At 41.6% G+C, this 21,657-nt stretch overlaps 6 protein-coding genes and 1 non-coding gene across 7 annotated transcripts; 4 read left to right on the forward strand and 3 right to left on the reverse strand. All coding sequences in view use genetic code 12, as the record gives it.

Annotated features, from left to right (window-relative positions):
• Window positions 1-522: 522 nt before the first annotated feature.
• Window positions 523-1,881, reverse strand: RJT20DRAFT_124993 (uncharacterized protein). Its single transcript, XM_064916369.1, has one exon. The coding sequence runs from the start codon at window positions 1,812-1,814 to the stop codon at window positions 609-611; it is 1,206 nt and encodes a 401-aa protein (XP_064777707.1). The 5' UTR covers window positions 1,815-1,881; the 3' UTR covers window positions 523-608.
• A 626-nt stretch (window positions 1,882-2,507) lies between these two features.
• APN1 (DNA-(apurinic or apyrimidinic site) lyase) lies at window positions 2,508-4,203 on the forward strand. The gene is made up of 2 exons (XM_064916370.1): window positions 2,508-2,562; window positions 2,639-4,203. The coding sequence occupies exons 1-2, from the start codon at window positions 2,549-2,551 to the stop codon at window positions 3,888-3,890; spliced, it is 1,266 nt and encodes a 421-aa protein (XP_064777708.1). The 5' UTR covers window positions 2,508-2,548; the 3' UTR covers window positions 3,891-4,203.
• Window positions 4,204-4,704: 501 nt separating this feature from the next.
• Window positions 4,705-8,082, forward strand: RJT20DRAFT_124996 (FG-nucleoporin). The gene has a single exon (XM_064916371.1). It carries the CDS (start codon window positions 4,745-4,747, stop codon window positions 7,883-7,885), a length of 3,141 nt encoding a protein of 1,046 aa, XP_064777709.1. The 5' UTR covers window positions 4,705-4,744; the 3' UTR covers window positions 7,886-8,082.
• A 1,120-nt stretch (window positions 8,083-9,202) lies between these two features.
• GLG2 (Glg2p) lies at window positions 9,203-11,146 on the forward strand. Its single transcript, XM_064916372.1, has one exon. The coding sequence runs from the start codon at window positions 9,635-9,637 to the stop codon at window positions 10,865-10,867; it is 1,233 nt and encodes a 410-aa protein (XP_064777710.1). The 5' UTR covers window positions 9,203-9,634; the 3' UTR covers window positions 10,868-11,146.
• Window positions 11,147-11,601: 455 nt separating this feature from the next.
• On the reverse strand, window positions 11,602-11,673 carry RJT20DRAFT_t15. Its single transcript has one exon. It is a non-coding gene; the product is annotated as a tRNA-His (tRNA).
• A 6,871-nt stretch (window positions 11,674-18,544) lies between these two features.
• Window positions 18,545-20,041, forward strand: AAF1 (C2H2-type transcription factor AAF1; the record flags this gene model as incomplete). The annotated part of the gene is made up of 1 exon (XM_064918168.1): window positions 18,545-20,041. One exon carries the CDS (start codon window positions 18,545-18,547, stop codon window positions 20,039-20,041), a length of 1,497 nt encoding a protein of 498 aa, XP_064777711.1.
• Window positions 20,042-20,593: 552 nt separating this feature from the next.
• ECM15 (Ecm15p) lies at window positions 20,594-21,396 on the reverse strand. The gene is made up of 2 exons (XM_064919079.1): window positions 21,323-21,396; window positions 20,594-21,121 (listed from the first exon to the last, which is right to left on the reverse strand). Exons 1-2 carry the CDS (start codon window positions 21,365-21,367, stop codon window positions 20,843-20,845), a joined length of 324 nt encoding a protein of 107 aa, XP_064777712.1. The 5' UTR covers window positions 21,368-21,396; the 3' UTR covers window positions 20,594-20,842.
• Window positions 21,397-21,657: the final 261 nt, after the last annotated feature.

The following is a 21,657-nucleotide window of genomic DNA, read 5'->3' on the forward strand; positions in this document are numbered from 1 at the left end:
AACATGATGCAAAAATGATGGCAATAATAATACAAATAGGTCACTAGAGTAACCTATAAAGATATAGATATTTCTGAATTGTCCTTGCTAAGTTGATCTACTAAAATTAGAAGAAAACTGGCTTCGTATTGGAATATAATCACCACCTCTTATGGAACAATTGGAGTTCTGTGATAATTAAGAATTTCGCAGCCATTCTAAAATAAATGGTAATGCTGGTAAATAGATAAATATGAAAGAAAGCAATATAGTTCCGAAATTCAAAAGCTAATTGCATTGAATAGGGAGTTCTGAGTAGGCAATTTCATAATGAGATTAGTTTGCTGTTTAGAATGAATGTTTAGCTCATGTGTGGTATAGTTGGCTATCATGGCAGAGGAATCACGGACTTGATGGAGGTTCTGTTCAGTTGTCTAATTCACCAAAGTTAATAATATAGATACCTTTTGATTTTCTTTATCGTTTCCGTATAAAAAACTGCCTTCTAAATTATTCTACACGAATTAAACATCTTTCTTTCTTTTTTTGTTTATTAAAAGGATGCTATGAATGAATATGTCTTAAATATCTCCCCTCTGTCTATACTTCTATACATCTATACTCTTGGTCTACTCCTCCCGCACAAAGTCATCCTCTTCATCCTTATTAATAATCAAGAACCCTATGGTCACTATTGCAGCTCCAAAGACGTACCAGACATTCACCAGGAAGCCCTTCAATAGCCAATCTCCAACCATTGCAAGTGGAATGGTCATTGATAAGCCAACAGTTACCGTCAAAGGACTGGTCAACAAGACTGCTTTGCACCAGCAGAAATCACTCACAAATGTGACAAATGCATTGATCAAGAGAATCCACAATATCTGCTTGCTTGGAGGCATCTCGAAAGTCTCGTAACCCGTGAAATGAAGTACTATAAGGATTGGCCACAAGAAAACTAGACAGAAGATACCCACAAATCCAAAGAACAAATGTGTGTTGAGGTTCCTTTCCTTGCGTGAATTCTTAATGCTGATCTTCTGCTTCAAGAGAATTGTATAAATACCGTAGATCAAAGCACCTGAAAGCGCCAAAGCATTTCCCCAGAGAACCAAGAGGTTTGAATTGTGATTGTTAGGGTTTTCGTTCGATGAGTCAATTCTCGTTACAATGGCCACACCAGTGAAGCTCAATAGTATACCCACGATCTTGTTCTGATTAATTCTCTCCACCGAATGCAAATACCCTATGATCAAGGTAAAAAATGAAGAGGTAGACGAGAGAATTGTTTGTGAAGCAACTGATGTGTAAGAAAGTGAACTGTTAGTAACTAAATTAGCAGAAAACCAGAGGATTATGAATTGCAATGACAACTTCACCGTTTCGTAAACTCCGATTTCCTCGTTATCTTGGTATTCGGAACCAGATTCTCGGATGTGCAATGAATTTTCATTGCTTAAACCGGCCAAATCATCATTGGAGCCATATTCGTTCATCAAGCTCTCTTCATCTGTAGTTTTTTGCGGAATCGAGCTTATGTAGTAGTCTTCTTTCAATTTCGATATGAACTGTTTCACCGTCAAACCTTCGAACTTCAAGTATGGAATGATATAGAAGCAGAAGCATCCTGTGTTGATGTAAGTAATGAAAAATGGTTTTCTGTAGATGTCATCTTCGACCATCGAGTTCACCAAGAAACTCGATAGCACCCAGAACACTACCACGGCTGCCAAGTTGATAAGACCTAGAATCCATCTCTGTCTCGATTGTAGGGTATTGTCGGGTAGAAAAAACGCCAGTATATACCGCACAATGGAGGTTCTGACTTCTGACATCACGGCCAAAGTATCTCTAGCTCAGTGTATACTCTTTTACTGGGTTCAAAAGCCTTCTGAATTGGCTTTATTAGAAGCATGTTTAGTCACCAAAAGGTTTTCTTGTGGCTCCAATAAAAATTCACTGTACGGCCCTGATAGTGTGTCTATTTGTTACGTAATCAAGAGAAGATAACGCGACGAGGAGCCATCAAGAGATAAGGACATTGACAGTGTGATAGTATGAGAGTATGAGAGGAAGGAGAGTACCGAGAGAATAATTATGAATTATGTTTATAGAAGACGATGACTATGTCTTTATATATATATTTTATATTTATACTTAGATATAGATTCATATATAGACACTTTTGTGAGGCTTTTTTCCAATATCGTTTCTCCCACCACCGACGTTATTTCACTATCTTACAAGTTTTTTCACATCAATACTTTCTTCCTTGTACTTGTGCATTCGACGTATAGTGAAGCCTCCCTGAAGTCACCGGAAGAGCGTTATGACATAATACAACGATGTAGCGAAAATCGTATACATCGCGTGCACCTTCTGCTGACGTCAGCATCAGTCAAGTATTATTCTCGATGTCATCTCACGTGATCAAGATCGGTAAAGATCTAGTTTTGCATCCATGCCGCAACATCTACCCCCGGATCGCGTTGAAATTTCCATCAACTTGAAAGATTGATGTCTATTGGTATGGTCTATTGGTAGCTAATAACCATATCAACTAGTCAAAATGCCTCCCAGAGTGTATGTATGAGTCAATTGAATCTGTGACTTCTTTTCTGTTTTCTTTTGAGGCGAAATGACCGACTAACACTAATAGTAAGCGTGAGGTCACTAAAGTAGTAGCCAAAACGGTGAAAAAGGTGGTCACTAAAAAGACTACCAAGGTCTCTAAAGCAAAGGGACCAAAAGAGTTCACCTACGAACGTTACAGAGGAAGCGATCCTAAAGTTGGGGCATCGTACAAATTTGGCGCGCATGTAGGAATGTCAGGTGGTATCTCCAAGGCAGTCACCAATGCCATGGACATAGGAGCTAATAGTTTCGCCTTGTTCTTGAAATCGCCCAGAAAGTGGGATAACCCACCTATCAAGGATGAAGAGGCTGAAAAATTCATTCAGTTATGTGAGGAGCACGGGTATAACCCAAGAACCGACATCTTGCCTCACGGATCCTATTTTATCAACTTGGCCAACCCTGACCCAGAAAAGGAAGAGAAGGCCTTAGGTTCGTTTATAGATGACTTGCAAAGATGTGAAAAATTGAATATCGGACTCTATAACTTTCACCCAGGATCAAGTTTAGACTCTGACCACAAAGAAGCTCTTGCACGTCTAGCCAAGAACATTAATAAGGCCATTAAGGAAACATCATTTGTGAAGATTGTGATAGAAAACATGGCTGGCCACGGAAACTTAATTGGATCCAATCTTCAGGACATTCGTGATGTGATTGATATGGTTGAAGACAAGTCTCGTGTCGGCGTTTGTGTGGATACTTGTCACACTTTTGCTGCAGGTTATGATATTACTACGAAGGATAAATTTGATGAGTTCTGGAAGCAATTTGACGAGATAATTGGTCCTGAATACTTGAGTGCCATTCATTTGAATGATTCAAAGGCACCTTTAGGAGCTAATAGAGATTTACACCAAAAATTGGGCCATGGGTTCTTGGGCTTGGAAGTCTTCAGAGTAATTGCTAACTACCCAAGACTTCAAAATATTCCAATTGTTTTGGAAACTCCTATCAAAGATAAGGATATTGAGTACGGAGATGAAATTAAGTTGCTTGAATGGTTGGAGGGCAAAGAAGAAGACAATGAGGAGTACGTTAAAAAGAGAGACGAACTCTTTAAGTTGGGTGCAAAAGAAAGGGCAGAACAGTTGAAAAAGTTTGACGACAAGAAAGCTAAGGAATCTAAGGCCGCTGCTAAAGCTACTACCAAGAGAAGTGGTAAGGGAGACATTTCGGCATTAGTTACAAAGAGAACCAAACGGGTAAAGAAGGAAGAAAATGAAGATGGGGTAAAGGTTGAAGTGGAGTTAGAATGTCTGCATGTAAAGGTATAAGCGATGATGTAAAAGCAGTCATGACGAAAAGTAGAAGAGTAAGCCATAGGCTGAAATTGATATTAAATGTATAAAGTATTTTAGAATGCTGTAGATGAGTAGGTTCTCTCCGTGTCTCCGTGGTGTGGGAAAGTTAAAATTTTGAAATGGTACTTATGACGACAGCATAGCCATTTTGACGTCTACCATATCGGTGGGCCGAATGGCATTACTCTTTATCATGTTTGTGGCTTGCTTTGAGCGGGAAGAACCCCCATTCGGTAAATTCTGTATGTTTGAATGGACCTCTGATTACTGTGTATTTCAAAGAGCATTCCACTAGGGCTTCTTCGCAATTGAATCCAACTCGGTGCTTATTGACACCACCAAATACAATGATAATTTATGAAGTTACACAAATGGCATTCCCAATCTTTCGGAATTTCTGTTTCACCTACGATTCACAGCTCCTCCAAGTCACTTTGCACCCTTCTTTACACTCTCCTCCTTCCCACACCCATCTACACCCTATTTCCATCTATCTCTACCTTTTTTTTTCTTACAAAATCCAGCTAAACTTTCTTTTCCTATTTTTCCTCCAACATCTACATCCTAACCCATTTCCATTGCTCTTCCCATCTTTCCCATCCCTAATAACATACAATAACTATACACACACACACACACACACACACACACAAACTAACAAGTCCTCCATTTTGCACCCATCGGCGCTACCACTCTATGCTCTTCGCCCCCGCACGACCTCACCATCAAAATCAAAAAATCAAAAAACCAAAAAGTTTACAACCAAAAAGATCCCATTTGAAGGTCAGTTCGATCAGTAATTGGACGCTATAAACAAGTAATCAGGGATGTTTGGTAGCTCTACGTCGGGATTTGGAGGATTTGGAAGTTCTGGCGGAACGTCCAACTCTCCATTTGGCAGCACGGCCAATAACAATGGTGCTACTAATGCGACTTCTCCTTTTGGAGGAACAGCTAATACTGGTAATACTGGAGGTATATTTGGCGCTGGAAACAACAACGCAACCAATTCGGGGTCCGCTTTCGGTACTAGCACTGGGACAAGTGCTTTTGGCGGAGCTTCTGCCGCTCCATCTGCGTTTGGAGGTGCTGGAAATACCAGTTCTGGGTTGTTTGGCGCTAACAATGCGAATCAGGGAGGAAACACGGCAGTCTCGCCATTCGGAGCGACCAACAACACAACTTCTGCATTTGGAGGTCTTGGAGCATCCAGTAATACCGGAGGAGGCCTTTTTGGTGGAGCCAAAACGTCTGGTTTTGGTGCCACTTCTGGTGCTTTCGGATCGCCGGCTGCCAACAACGTAGGTTCGCCCTTTGGAGCATCAAATACAACGGCATTTGGAGCTACAGCAGGCATAGATGCCAACACGAACAACGGTACTGCCGTCAAGCCCTTCTCTCCGTACAGTGAGAAGGATTCAACCGGAACTTTGAATGTTTTCCAGAACATCAGTGCCATGCCAGAGTATAGAAATTTCTCGTTCGAGGAGCTCAGGTTAAAGGACTATGAACAGAATAGACGATTCGGAACTGGTAATGCTCCAGGAGCAGCCACTACCGGTGGCTTTGGCTTCAATTCTGGTGCTGGAACTACTGGTTTTGGCGGTGCCTCTACTGGTGCAGGAGGAGCTTTTGGAAGCAGTAACACAAACTCTGCATTTGGCTCCACAGGCGGTGCCTTTGGTGGGACAAACTCAACCTCGCCATTTGGTGCTACCAGTACCGCAAACCAAGGTACTTCTAATGCATTTGGAGCATCAAACTCTGCTTTTGGAGCTGCCAACAATTCGACAGCTTTCGGAGGCACCCGTCCTACTGGATTTGGTACCACTAATGCTTTCGGTAGTACAGTTAACAAACCGACCGGATTTGGGGGTTCTGGATCCGCTTTCGGTAGCAGTAATACTGGTGGAGGTCTCTTTTCTGGAAACATTGGAGCATCTAGTTCATCACCATTTGGAGGCGCCAATAATACTTCATCCAACGCCTTTGGTGTTTCGAATAATTCGCCATTTGGAGCACAAAATAATACAACAACTAATGCATTTGGTGCTTCGAACAACTCTCCATTTGGGACACAAAATAATACCTCTAATGGCGGCCTATTTGGTGCCTCGAACAACACTGGTACCAACGCCTTCGGTTCCTCCACCAACACAGGAAGTGGGTTCGGATCTTCTACTGGCGGAGGTTTATTCGGTGCCAATAACAACACCAGCACCGGCTTTGGTGCCAATAAACCTGCTACTGGAGGTTTATTTGGAGCTTCACAAAATAACACTCAATCTGGAGGCTTGTTCGGAGGCCAAAACAGTAATACTGGAGGAGGTCTCTTTGGAGCTAGCAATGCCCAAAACAACAATACAGCCAACTCTGGAGGGCTCTTTGGAGCAAAACCAGCGACTACAGGAGGATTGTTTGGAGGAGCCCAAAACAACAATGGCCAAACTGGTGGACTTTTTGGTGGTAATGCCACTCAGAACAACACATCTGGTGGTCTTTTCGGAGCTAAACCCGCTGGAACTACAGGTGGCTTGTTTGGTGGTGGTCAGAATACCAATACTGCAACAGGTTTTGGCCAAACTGGTACAAATAATACACAAACTGGTGGTCTTTTTGGTGCAAAACCAGCAGTATCAACTGGCGGAGGTTTGTTTGGAGCAAACAATACTGCTAGTACAGGAAATACTGGAGGCTTATTTGGTGGGAATAACAATAATATGAATTCTCTCAACAACAATAACAACAATCAAAGTGGTGGTTTGTTTGGTAACAATAACAACGCTGGAGGGTTGGGATCTAACAATGCTACAGGCGGCGGTTTATTCGGTTCCAAGTCTTCGGCATTAGGCACGCAGGGTTCTACTGGAGGATTGTTTGGAGGAAGCACGTTAAACAACTCTAACAACCTCGGAGGCTCTACATTTGGAGCTGGAAACTTACAGAATAATCAACTCCAACAACAACAGCTGCAGCCTTTAGTCAATATCAACTCACAAAATCCATATGGCAACAATCCTATGTTCCAAAGTATTACAGGAGGTCAGCAAACTAATGTACAAAGGCCAATTGCAACCCCAGTAAGCTCGTCTGGTGCTCCTAAGAAGACCGTGACACTTGGCAGTGCCCACAGGGTTGCACCATTGTTCAGAGTGAGTGCTTTACCAAAGAAGAAATCGGAGGGTGGAGAAAGAGATAGGGATCTCACCTTAAAGAAAAATACCAACTTTTTTACAGCTGGAACTGACGCCGCTATCATCGCCTCGGACATCTTTGCACCAAAGGCCAATTTCAGAAAACTTGTTTTGGACAAATCGAAGGAATCTAAGACGCAATTGCTTCCTTCTAGTAGTTCACAAAATGGTCCTACCAAGCAGGTGACATTTAATTTGGAGAAAAAGAGTATAGAATCTCCGGAACTTAAAGCAGAACCCGCAAAAGTTATCGAAGAGAATAAGAACATAGAAAAGGTTCCTCCAGTCACCACTTCTACTCCTACAGATTTTGACTCTGTGGTTGATGAGGTGGACGATAATGGTTACTGGACCTCCCCACCATTGTCCCAATTGAAGAAAAAGTCTCTTTCTGAATTGCGCTCTATTCAAAATTTCAAGGTGGGCCGTAAGCATTATGGTCAGGTCGAGTTTTTGCAGCCAGTTGATTTGTCAAGTTTCGTTAATTTGGATGACATTCCCGGCAACCTTATTATCTTTGGTGCTAAATCATGTCTTGCCTATCCTGACGATAATAGACCAAAGAAGGGCGAAGGCTTGAACTTACCAGCCCGTATCACCTTAGAAGGATGTTATCCATTAAATAAGGCTGATAAATTGCCGCTTCTTGATCCCAAGAGCGAAGTGGTGAAGATGCATATTGAGAACTTAAAGAAGTTGCCAGACATGGATTTCGAGTCCTACGATGCTGCTACTGGTAACTGGACTTTCAAAGTGGAGTCTATGGATGCTTGAGAATAGGGAAATCGTTTCTCCCGTAATTTATCGAGTACAGTAACTCATCGAGTCTACTACTTTTACGAAATTAAAGAGGCTGGTGCTGAACGACAAAGTCAACTCCTCCTGGAGTTCACCAGTGGGTATTCGACTTCAAGATAAAACTGAACAGTAAGTATAGCTATATAGATTACAAATAATAAACATTTTACAACAAATTTTTGATTACCCGTATACTAGTTGACTGACTGGGTCGATTGCCTTAAGAAGACAGGTCGATCCCATGTCTATATATATAGACACGTCAAGTTGTTGAACCACCCAACTCCAGGGTCTCTTTTCCACTCTCTTCCATTGAAGTACCGCCATACAAGACGACCTCATATGACACGCAATTCCAACACATTCTATGAGGTGAACAACCACATTCTCGTATTCCACCACGCATCCCATTATACACTTCTGAAAATTTTTGCAACTAAAACATATACTCTATCCTCACACGCATGGATATGATTGCACTTACGTGTTGGCATTGTTACGGCTCCGCTGCAGTTGTATTATGCAGCAATTTGTCCCCACCACTTACACATTTCCTTCACTACATGCTGCAACTTTGGGAAGAGATTGGTACCATCGCATGAACACATTTTTCGATCTAGTCGATGCAACCATTTCCATAATTGTCCTGACACCACCCGTCTGGTACAGTCTGTTTATTAGCAGACATTACCCGATCGGGTACACCTCTACTAATTTGGAAAATAAGGTTTGTCGGTGCACAGACGAAAACACCCAACCAAAAGTGCGGTTCAAAATGGGCCTACTCATTGACTATTGCGGCACGGGTGCTGATCTTCTAGCCAATTCGATTTCTCTTGGTAACTACCATATGGCTTCCCTCGATATTATGTATACACACAGGGAATTTCCATAATAATCGAAAATGTTCCCGACGATATTATTTACCTCCAGCAACAACAGCCGCAGCGTGTTGTTATTTATCTCAACTGTGCGTCTTCGGCTTAATAGGGGTTTTTCAGGTCTCCGCCAGACCAGTGGATCATCGTCTCATTGGACGTCAAGTAAAGCCATGAACTGACAATTGACCTGGCCAATTGATGGTTCCAACCGTCCCCAAGCCGCCCACATACCCCCACAATTACCCCTGCTACCCCCCTGAGTCTCGCAATCCCGGCTCCACCACTTGAAACCGCCCTTACCCTGAATTCCACATGAAATGTGGTGGGGCGTGTGTGTCCCAATCTGCCATAGTTAACCCGACGGGTTCGGGTGCTTTTGGCATTTTTTGTGATAAGATAAACAGGGGGTAGAGGTGTTCTTGGAATTCGAAAACTCACACCACCTGTTCTTCCTGGGATATATATATATCGTTGTTGGTATACTGTTTTAGTAGAGTTTGTTAGTGCTAAAAATCTGCATTGAGTAATTTTAATCTGGTCTATCTATACATCCTAACAAGTTCGATCCGGTTCCTGTTCCCTATTCACTGCTAATTTGTTTAATTGCTATTTGTTTGCTACAGAACCCGTGGTTATATAGTAACATTGATTCAAGACTCATTTTAACTGTTCTTGCTGACTTTTTCATCTTAGATCGAGTCCCAATTGCAACCTCCGTTGTTTGTATACGTCAACAGCTTTAAAAACCAGCTGTTCGTACCATTATCCTAAGGATATTAACCCCCAAAAACCCCCTTAAATTTAGATCATCCCCCCTCCTACTAGTTGAAAGATTTAATCCAGAATGACTAAAGAATCAGCATACGTCACCCTCTTGACCAACGAATCGTACCTTCCCGGTGCCCTTACCCTTGGTCAAAAGTTGAAGGAATTGAAGACTGTCTACAAATTGGCTATTCTCATCGATGCGTCAGCTCTTTCTCCATCTTCTGTGGATCTCCTTAAAACTGTCTATGACGACATCATTCCAATTGACGACAAGGTCATTAACGCTCCTCTCGACAAACTTGTGGAACGTTTGGGAAGAAGCGAGTTATCCATCACATTCACCAAAGTCTTGTTGTGGAACCAATCGAAGTATGACACTTTAGTATACTTGGACAGTGATACCTTGCCATTGGCAAGCTTGGACCATTTGTTCGAGGAATACAAGGACTTACCAGCACACCAGATTGTTGCTAGTCCAGATTCTGGTTGGCCAGACATTTTCAACTCCGGTGTCTTTGTTTTGAAGCCCGATGAGGAAGTCTTCGGCAAGCTTTTGGACTTCACCACAGCTGAAAATAACACCTTTGACGGAGCTGACCAAGGTTTGTTGAACGAGTTCTTCAACTTGGCTTCGAAGGGAACTAACTGGATTAAGTTGCCATACATCTACAATGTCACTCCAAACTTTACCAATGCCTACCAGTACTACCCAGCACTTACTCGTTTCTTTGACGACATCAAACTTTTGCATTTCATTGGCCTGACCAAGCCATGGCATTCCGGAGACGTCTTGTCTGCTGACTTCGACAACTTCCACCAATACTGGTGGGGAGACTTCAACAAGTTCTACGCCAACGATGCTGAACTTAAGGCCAAGCTTCTCAGTTTACCAAAGGGAGAAGCTTACAACTTGAAGTTCGATAAATACTCTAACAAGTGGGATGCAGAAGATGCTGGTTCCCATTTCCAAAGTGAATTGAGCTCGGCCACTCACTCTCAAGCTCCTATTTTCCCATGGGAGCACAAGGAGGAAAGAACCCCAACCAGACTGTTTGACCCACATCCAGCACCAGCGGAGGAAGCTTCTTCTGGTGATAAAAGTAAAGTTGAAGAAGGTTTGAGAGAAAACATAGAAAGTCTCTCTAAGACTAAACTTGACACTGGTGTCAAGAGTCCTCCATTGCTGAAGAGTTACGGCTTTGACAAGGAGTCCAAGGACTTCAACCCAGACAAGTCCTTGGATGAAGTCTCCAAGCTCCCACTTAAGTTCTTGACTAAGAACCAGGCCAAGAAGGAGGAGGACAAATAGATACGGTTACCAGATTGATCGTCCATAACACTCTTTTTTGAATGCTCTCCCCGTCTAACCTATACATTTATATTGCAGTTGTACATCACCTATTCCGATCGCTTTCCTATTGCTCCTATCTTCAATTCTCAATGTCTTAATTTTATCTCCACATCGACTGCGGATTTGTTTGTTCTATTTATTTGTTTAAATCTCAGATAGAATTAGATGAGAATGTTCTTTTATATATTTACAAAGCCGTATTGTTTCGGCTCTCAATGTACTTTATTAATATTGAAATTGTTGTAGAGAAATTGCATGTTTCTAATGCTTATTTTGCAACCATTAAATCACAATCTCGAATGTACCGCCACAGTTTCTGATGTAATGAGCCTCAGTTTAGTTTATCTGATAGTGTATGAGTCGAACAGACATGTGATGGAAATAGGAATTGACAATCTCAATGTTTTAAACAAAGCAAGGAGGGAATTAAATCTAGTTCGACTCTGTATCCGAAATGAATTCATTATTTACCCATCATCGCAAACAGAATTGTCTAATACTTCCACAATTGGTACAAATACCTAAAATACTCCAAAATTTTACAATTGCTTCAGTTAAAAGCAAAAGACTAACCAGTTGATACTGACAACTTGGGATTTGAATCCAGTACATATAATTAGCATAAAAATGTTGTTGCAACTACAAATGACGACTTCTCCGTATAAGTCTGAATAGCTGCAAAAAAAAAAGACTGCCGGTCCCAGGAATCGAACTTGGGTTTCGTCGGCCACAACGACGTGTACTAACCACTATACTAGACCGGCTTTTCTTGTTTCGATTTGCGTTTTATCGAACTGGTCGTGTCAAGCAATTTGTGTATACAGGTTGATAAACATCCATACCGCAACCAAAAAACACAAAAATACCAATACGGTTGTCTTTTATAATTTCAATAGATGTTCCTTGGAAACTACCCACAATAGTGTTAAACAAGGGAAATTAATGTCATGCTTAAGCTTTGACACGTAAACTTAGAGGCATTTTCAAAAATTGTGGCTGCAATGGAGAACGTACAAAAGCACGAACATGTAGCAAAAAAGAAAGAAATGAAGACTGCCAAACAGACTGCCAAACAGACTGCCAAACAGACTGCCAAACAGACCGACAAACAGGAAGTCTTGTAGTTCAATCAAGAAAATGCCATATTACAGTTACTGTGAATGGCAATTTGTTTCCCACTAACCGAATGCAAGCTAATAAACGAAGGGGCTTATTAATCATGTTGTGTAGATATGGTTAGAAGAGATTATTTTATTAAGCAAAACAATCTCTTCCAGCTATATTTCCCACCTACACGAAGACTGCGGCGTGGTTAAACGACTCTGGAACGTTTTTGGCCCACCACGTCCTCTCACATGGCACACCTTAATTGCTAGTACAGAAAATACTTTCCATGAAATGAAAAAGATCAATAGATACCTACTTGCCCTTCTGAAATTAACGGCCCGGCGACGAGCTCGGGCGGTTGACATTTGCTTGACCGACGCTGAATTCAACACCTGAGTATCCTTTTTCAACTACAAATACTAAATCACCTACATCCTCTAATTTTTCATCTATTAAGACGAGATAATTGCCCCAAAGGGTTTTGGCAGAGAGTTTTCACCCCCGGTTTTCTCTTTGTACTGATCACTATCACACTGTCTTTCTCTTTTCTCTCTATTCGATTAGTTAGTTAGGAATAAAGATATACCCCTTCAAAAAAAAAAAAAAAAAAGAAGGAATTAAAATCATCTTATCATTTTTAGGACACAGCATGATGACTAAAATGCATCAGGACAGGAGGGTGGGGTCAATACCGTAGTCATCTTTAACAACTAGGGGCTTTTAGTTATTTTCCTTTTTTAATAAAGAGAAGGTGCTAATATTTTGAATCACATGGTAATAAAATTCGGTGGTTATTAACTGTAAGACTCCATTAATTATTTATAAAGTATCAATGAAGCTGTCGCTAGTAGAAAAAAACTTTTAGGGGACTGTCTAGCATGCATCCAATAATATAAACCTAGGTTAAAATGTTGAAGGTCGTTCAATTGCCAGGAAATGTATTTCCACCTAACCAAGAAAATCATGCTCACAACTGCTCCGCCATCGTAATTTACTTATCGCTAAGTACGCTACTTAGAAACGATCTCTTAGCAGCAATATTATATCGCCGGCGATGCAACAATAGCAAGCTGTGCATTTCTGGCGTAATGTTAATAGAAGGTACATGAGTTTATGCCGGAGGGTGATGTGTTGATTACGCCCAATGATGTTCAATTAGAGCTATCGTGCAGTTTTTCCCGATGGGAAGCCCAAAAAATAACACGCCGATAAGAGATCGATATAGTCCGCTAGACGGCGATTACATGAGATATTTACGGCTGAAAGTCTGGTGACCATGAACAAACGCCAAGGACGTTTTTATTTCACAATTAGTACAAAAATATAATAAAGAAGCTCTAGAAGCAATATAAGGACGTTTTGGGAACCAAAGGCATATGAAGAGAGAAAATTAAATAACGAAATGGAAGTTTCGTCATCGGTACTCGTAATCGAGGGTCTTTTCGTAATTTTCGTATTTGCAACCAAAAGGAATGAGAATAGACCATAGAAAGCTGCTAATTAGTTCGAATATATGGTGAAAACAATTGCAATGCATAACCTCCCAAACAATAGAAACTGCACTCAATTAAAAATACTTTGTCCAAATGATAAACGAAAGCAGTGGTGACGCTTGTTAAGGCAAAATAAAAAGAGGGCATTGAGAAGAGGGAAATAAGTGAAACGTAGGGGACACCTACTGTTTGGGGCTATCAAAGGACCCATGCTACATAACCAATTTCACGATGTAGAAAAGTGCATCTGTGTGTTGTGCATTATACCTGAAGAAGGGGAGAATAACACACTCCGTAGAGTCTAGACAGCTTGAGGGGTGGTAAATCCTGAACCTTAACGCAGGATACGGCGAATGATCGGGCCTAAAAATTATTCAACAAAAACCTATTTTTCGTAAATACAAAAGTAATATCATCTAATGTCAAGCAGCGAGAATAATATTATTAGTGTAAGATCTAAACGTTTCATATAAGTGGACATCAGTTACTGCGTTATCGTGCAAGAAGTATGGCTGAAAGCTGACAAGTCGAAATAGGACGATCTGCTGTACGCATGTACTTAACAATGAGAACCAATCTGAGTCGAAATTCACACGATTGGGAGCTGGACAAAGAATAGCAACAATTTCTTGGGTTAGCAAAACTCAAAACAAGAGAACAAAGAGATCTAGATCCCCACGATCGCTTCATGCGCTAAGTCAGTTGAAATTCGGGGAAGCATCATGACAATAGCGACAGAATCTACGTCATGTCAAGTGTTGAAATAGTTTAAATTGATCTTGTGTAATTTCTTTTACCACAGTCCTATTTGGCAACTGCTATGATGTAAGTAAAAAGTTATGGTTTTGTTCCTGTAAACTCTTAATTTTTAAGATTCTGGTACAAGAGGAAATTGAAAGAGTTTAGGTAGAGTAGAAAAAAGAAATCGGTGGTAAAGGTATTGTACAGTACCATCCTGCACATGTCCATACGCCATGCATGCACTATGCATACACATGTTCCTTTGTTACAATTTCCCTTTAGGGAGTATTTTGTATTCACGGTGAAAATGAGATTAACTTAACCAATATCCCCATATAGAACCTGCAAATAATGCAATCACACAGAAAATATGACCATTTTTTTTTCAGATGGTTGGTTCTGATTTTCAATTTAAAGTTTAGAAGATTTAATTCCAGATGGTTCAAGTGTGCGCGTTAAGAATCAATCTACGGCCACCTGTGTCCAGTAATCTGTTACAGAACGGAAGTGTTAGTGTCACCAAAGGTAATACCGATAGTGGACGCAAACTGTTATCCTAATACGGCAATTGATTGCTGACAATGTTGATGGGAAGTGGACATGTTCCCTAGTCACTCGTCCGGAAAGTGCGCTGTTATGTGACTTTAGGTGCATTTTTCCATTAGATTTTGTCAAAAGCGTCCCACAACTTACCAAGTGAGACTGGATCGACCGAACCTGCTGTTCCCAATCGAACATTCCGGCATGAACAATCGACCGTCGCTATTCCCAGAGTTCCCCCGTCGGTGCAAACTCATCGCTACATCCAATGACGTGACGCTGATCAGATGAGTTATAACTCTCTTGAGACTTTGGCTCCCAAGACCCTGAACCTCGTGCCAACTAACTACTAAAGCAATCACCGTGTCTTTGTTCCCCATCAACTTGCTGTAACTACAAGTACCTCTAAGATAATTGCCCGTTATTTTGTTGTGGATGCTTCCTTCCAAGCCATTCGAGCATGAATATTTGCATGTTAGATGTATATTTTCTAGGATCGACATGCCGAAATGAACCTTCAGCAAAAATTTTCCTGCGACTTGTTCTAGTCCGAAAAACATGAGAACAGAATCATACGATAATGAATCATGACAGACCTTGCATCATACGTGACATATTAAACTTTGAACCAGCGCGAGCATTACGTCTACAGTACGACGACCGTTATGTCTGTTTGAAGGCGATGTGGTGTTTATTTGTCGTGGCTAACTACAGGTAGGCACCATCTACGGCAAGATTGAAGGGCCTCCATTTTCACTGGAGGCTACCCAGATTTCCAAGAGCTTTGATAGCCTAGCCTTTCAGGCAAATAATACAGGGGACCCGAAATATGTCAAGCGAGATCAAAAATTAATGACTATTTGAGGTATTGTGAAGCCGACGAATTAGATGAGGGCATATACAATCAGAAACGGGGAAACATTGTGTTGCTCCCGTACTGGGCCAAACAGAGAAAAATCGAATGCTTCACGCCGACAACGCATCTCCAAAATGAATACCTTGCAGAGCTTATGCACATAACAATACTGCAGTGCCCATAGACTCGTTTTGGTCTATCCGAACTGTGCTCAACGCTAGTTCATTTAATATGGATATAGCTTAAGAGAAAGTCGACCCCACACATTTGAATCATGTTTCATACAAAATAAATCCCGGCTGGAGAGTAATTTTATTTGTTCAGATGACTATTCTACGTTATCATGCTTCACTAGTGCTGATAATATCGAATATTATAGATCCATCTACTTCGCATTTTTCATGGATCTATTGTACTTATACGAGACGAGCACAATCATTTACAGTAGGTTGGGCTATCTTTTTCTAATTTCATATAAATATAACTGAGAATCTCCGCAACTTTTTAGGAAATCTAGCAGCAATGTGTTAATACCTTTCTACCGTAGGCAAGATCAGTTTCATCTTCTACAGTGATCGTACAGCACAGTCCTATGCAGTGTTAACATCTCCTTTGTGTTTACGAGATTGAACCCCGAATTCCTCCAGTCTGCTGGTGTCTGTCAGTGTGGCGAGAAAAAAAAACTCCACCTCACAGCGGTTGTATAGAGACGCCCCAGTGGACTTTTTTTTTTTCGTTGGTGTCGTAGCAACACCACCTTCCGCCAATGAAGACTAATCATTTGATTTCAGGCGGAGATGTACTTTTCATCATAACCGTCCTTTTGATACATAAAATAGTTTGACGTATTATTACCGTGCGTCCGGTTCACATTGACTCTCGTAATGGCATTTTTCATGCCCCTAGTGATTGTAGCAAAGTTAAATACGCAAGGAGAAAAAACAAACTCTCTCGCTGAAGGCCCCGAGAAACCCCATGATACTAGCTCATTGACAAAGTAAATGCATAGAACGATGATGATTGTGCTTCAGATCCTTATCTGTAGTCAAATATTTTTAGACCGTAAAAATTTAGATAATATTGGAGTCAGTGTATGCTTAATTACCATTTGGAGGGGAGTCTAAAAGGCTGAACCTGGGAGTATGACAGGTACCAACTCGTCATGTTGCTTGCCGTATGCTTAAAAGAGTGGTGGTTTAGCAATTGTCGCGAGGCGAAGGTCTAGAGCGCTGCTTAGTTTTATTGTATTGTAAGTGGATGTTCGAGCTCAACTACATCATAGTGACGAAAATTTGCATGTTACTATTATTTTGGGCCAGGGTCACAAAATACCACAATGAATCAGTAGGGAAGCTTCCAAGTTGTTCTATGAGATTTTATTCTACTCGAGTAGTACGGCTTACATTCTTGGGCCACTGTTCAGAGACCACAGCCAGTTAATCTGGGATGGTCTAAACCAGTAGGCCCACCGGCTAGAGTGTGCGCCAATAGATCTCCAATGGGCCAATTCGATTCTCTGTAGGCGATCACCACACATGGGAGAGATGGGTTCATAGGAACAGAGGATCCCGAGTCGGATTGGATATTCGGGGGCTCAAGATTCGGGCGCAGCAAAACAGGAATCGACCCCAAGTTAGAGATACGGCGAGCCACCGACACAAGGCACAAAGTATGTGTGCTGCTTGCATTTCCAGACTCTTGCCCTGGACACGGTGACCATCTGACTGTGGGTCCCTACTACTTCGGCGTTCAGCAGTGATTGTGGGCGACGGCTTCCCAAGGGGAGGGGAGAACCTTCAATCTATTGCGAATTAATGATTTCCAGATGAAAATATCTGCATCATGCACACACAACTTGCAAAAATAAATGGGGAATGCACTCCTGCACATAATTCTCAGGCGGGTTAGACCAGGCTTGTGTTCCCCAACCCTGGGCGGCGCCACTGGTGGGCCAGCCAAGTATCGGGGCCAAATAATAAATTAAAAGTTCGTATATTAATTAATAAACTCACCAGATAATATATTATTTTCTCACCCGTCCCATAATTAACCAAAATTATAAACCACAAAACCCAATCCTAAAAATCCACAAAAATCACAATTCTTTTTTATACGATTGACCGCCGTAATATAGACTCATCATACAATAGTTACTGTCTCCTAGCTTACTTTACTGAAGAGGCAACTGCTGAGTCCCTAAGCTTTCCTGGCCTCTGTTAGTGTCCTTCATATGTATATATAAATAATAACTTCCGCTTGGTGAAATTTTTAGGATCCGTGTACTGGGTATTTTTAGTGGTTCTTGGAATCTGTTTTATAATTGTTTGATTAGACATTCTAATACTACTACCACGAATACTACTTCTACTACTGCCCGTGAGGTATAGGTAATAGATTAAAAAAAAGGTATCGTTTGTAAGTTTACAAGTTTACTTCATACACAAGCGAACTTGTGTATTCCACCATAAAAATCCCCTTCCAACCTCTCTTCGCTGTTTCCGTGCCTTTCTGGTTCGGACTCTTCCCATCTGTGACACACACACACACACTAATACACACACACTAAAATCCCGTCCATCGTTATTAGTGATACCGGTAATTACTACAAGTTGTTAATTACAGAGAAGACCACTGTATTGACTCGGACATTTGCTGTGATCATTATATTCATCTAGGCCAGTTCCCAAGGTGCAATACATCACATCTGTTTATTCTGCCATCTAATTGACGTCGGTTCGTTTCATTGGTGCTTTTCCATCCCATTGAGTCACTACTCCATCAACAGTCTCAATCCACCACCATCAACAACCCCAAACCACCCAAAAACCCCCAAAAGACTTTGCTAGGATCTTCAACAATCCTACTCAACATCTCCCATCACATTAGTCCTCCTTCATGATGTCATCTTACGATAACAATTCTTCGTCATCGTCTTCCAACTTCCATCACCACCCCAACGCCTACGCCCAACAGGGGCCTCCTCCACACGCACTTAAGGACAATGCCTTCGACAACCAGCCTCGTTTCTACACCCTGCCTGTGGTTGTTCAGCAGCCTTCATACCTCCAAATGAACCCTCCAAACGGCCAATACACCCTCAATCAACTGGTGATGTACCCTCCCCCAGGTGTCCCCCAATCGTACCCTCCTCCTCCACAGCAGAACCTGCAGAACAACCCCAACCAATACTTTGAGTCCATCCCCGTCAACAACAACTACTTGTTGATGCCCAATGCAAACGGAGCTAACGCTGCCAACTCCAACACACCCAACCCCAACTCCATCACTCCCAGCAACACCTCCCACAACAATTCCACCCCCATTGCTGCTAACAACACCATCCTGGGAGCAAACTACTACAATACGGGCTACGGTCAGTATCACGTACCGGTAGCTACATCTCAGATTGCGTTTCCTCCACAAAAACTGCAAATTCAGCAGAGCCAACAAAACCAGCTGCAAAACCAACAGCTTCTCCAGCAACAGAGCCAGCAATTGGCCGCTTCTGAGGTCCAAGGTGCCACTTCCGGGGGCCCAAACTCGTCTGTAATTTTCTCTAACTTCCCCGAGCGTCTTCAGGCACTTTTACCTGCTCCTCCTCTTTCGAGAGCTGGAACAAGACCAGACTTGAACCTCAATATCGCTCAGAAGAGAGCTAAGAGAAAGTCAAAGTTCTCCAAAGCTCAGGATGAACTCATCGTTTCTCTCAAGAAAAAGGGTAAGAGTTGGGTTGAGATTGCCGAAATCTCGGGCGTCGGCTCCTACTTGGCTGCAAGAAACCGTTATCAGGTCATTGTCGGTCAACAAGGTAACAACAACCTGTCATCTTGGGACTTGAGAGACAAGGTCCATCTCCAACAGATCTTGGATGCTGGTGAAATTGAAAAATGGCGCTTTATCTCAACCGAGCTTAACAAGGCTACAAATAAGAACTTTACTGACGTAGAGTGCAGAGACGTGGTGCGGTACATGTTTTGGAGCAATCCTGGTGCTTTTGGCGTCAATGAGGACACAATCAACGAATGTGTCAAGGAGAAGAAGATGACAGAAAAGCTGATTGAACAGAGAGATCAGCAATACAAGAAAAAGGGAGAATTGGGGGTAGAGGATAACGGTAACAATAATTTGGTAAGGAAGAGAAAGTCCATCCTGCTGCCTGAATTGAAGAAAGAAGCATCTGCTTCTGTGGGTGTTGCTGGTAGTACCGGCGGAAGTAGTGTGAGTGGAGCTAGTGGAACAAATACTGTAAATAGCGCTTCCAGCGCCAGCTCATACTACGGCGGCGGTGCCCAGACACTCCCACATCCATATCAGAGAGGATACAGCACTGGAACTGCAGGAAACAGTGGTAGTGCTAACCAGTATACCTCTTATCCTAAGCAGCCGTACTACTAAAAATCATGAACAGTAGTTGCTAAAACCATAAGTTATTATTATCACTATTATTATTATGACCAAGATCATAACCATAACCAATATCGCTATTATTGTTAACTCTCTTGTACGGAGAGCCTTTCAGTTCTACGACCGCGTGGTCGGCAGTGCATTTCCGAGTGAATAGAGTGAAGTAACCAGTTTGCTAACTGGCGGTTCATTGGAGAGTTGCTAGTTGACGGTCATTTGTCGTTTTTTGGGTTTGTTATTCATTTCTAGTATCATCTGCTTTTATACTATATTATTATTATTATTATCATTATTATTATTTTTTACTCCGTTATTACGCTCCTATTAATATAATCGTTCATATCGCAAGCAACTGAAATTAAGGTTTGTAGTCTTATCTATAGTAGCGAAAAGTGAAGATCCTAAAATAGTGGTCATTCCTTGATTTATGTCGGATTGGACTACATAGAGTTTAAAGCTCGATTGGTACTTCGAGCTTTGTCTAGCGATTAACATTGGGGTTCAAAACATTTAGATCTACGAGGTTAGGAGAATGCAATTTAGTTTGCAATATTATTATCTGACATATTATTCAGCTAGAATGAACTAAAAGTAGAGCAATTTAATAGAAATAGTGTTAAAAATCCTTGTTGCCCATCGTTGGCTTGATAGTAGTACGTTTTCACATTTTGCACCCAAATGCGATATATCTTAGGGTGGAGATTTTAGTGATATTCAGATATCCTTGGGAGAGCAAGTTCGAGGAATTGGTTACACCATCACAAAAGTTTGTCTACACGACCACTTCCATGTCTACTTAGCCTCCTTTAACTTTCTTTGAACCACGTCGATCTTATCTTGAGGCGATTGTTTCTTATCGGTTCTCGAACCTACACGAATATCGCTTTGAATTCTAACAATGCCCTTCTTGTGTAACAACTCGTGCATCTGACCGATGAGATCCATGACCTCGTTCCATGGTCCTTCGATTGTGGTTCCAGCACTGTGTAAAGTGGTGTGGAGATGAGACAGCTGTGCTAATCTGGTGATCTCAGTTACCTCATCAGAAACTGACGCAGAACCGGTTCCAATCTGCAAGTGTTAGTAATTCCAACAAAATAGATGCTGCAGAAGGAATTTCAGACTTTTTTTTTCGAGAATTGAGCTTGTTTGCTATCACTTCGACCAGTGAAACTTCGTATCCTAATCAATAGCAATCCAAATGCCCTGCAATGGAACACTCCCACCAACTCAATTCGCTTCCTTCCAACGCAGAATTTCGCGTATACGTACGGGAATCAAGCACACATCTGCTAAGCAGGGAATTGTTACCGTCATGTTATGCTTCAATGTGTCAATGTGCCATGTACAATTACAGCAAAAGCATAGAGGATGAATTTCCGGAAAACCCTAAAATTCAATCTGAGACGAGAGATGTCACAAGATCAAAAATCACGTTGTTGAAACTCACGTGCCACAGATCATAGCCATTATTTTCTGAATATAGAGATCCTTCCAGGGTCTAGGCTCAAAGTAAGATGGTGTGTTTAACCTTTAACCCCCTCTAGATAAAAAATATTGATCATTCAAAATAATGTACATTTCCCCTCCCAGAAAATATTACTTTT

This window comes from Scheffersomyces xylosifermentans (assembly GCF_036884685.1).
Source record: "Scheffersomyces xylosifermentans strain CBS 12540 chromosome Unknown RJT20scaffold_1, whole genome shotgun sequence".
Classification (NCBI taxonomy): Eukaryota; Fungi; Ascomycota; class Pichiomycetes; order Serinales; family Debaryomycetaceae; genus Scheffersomyces; species Scheffersomyces xylosifermentans.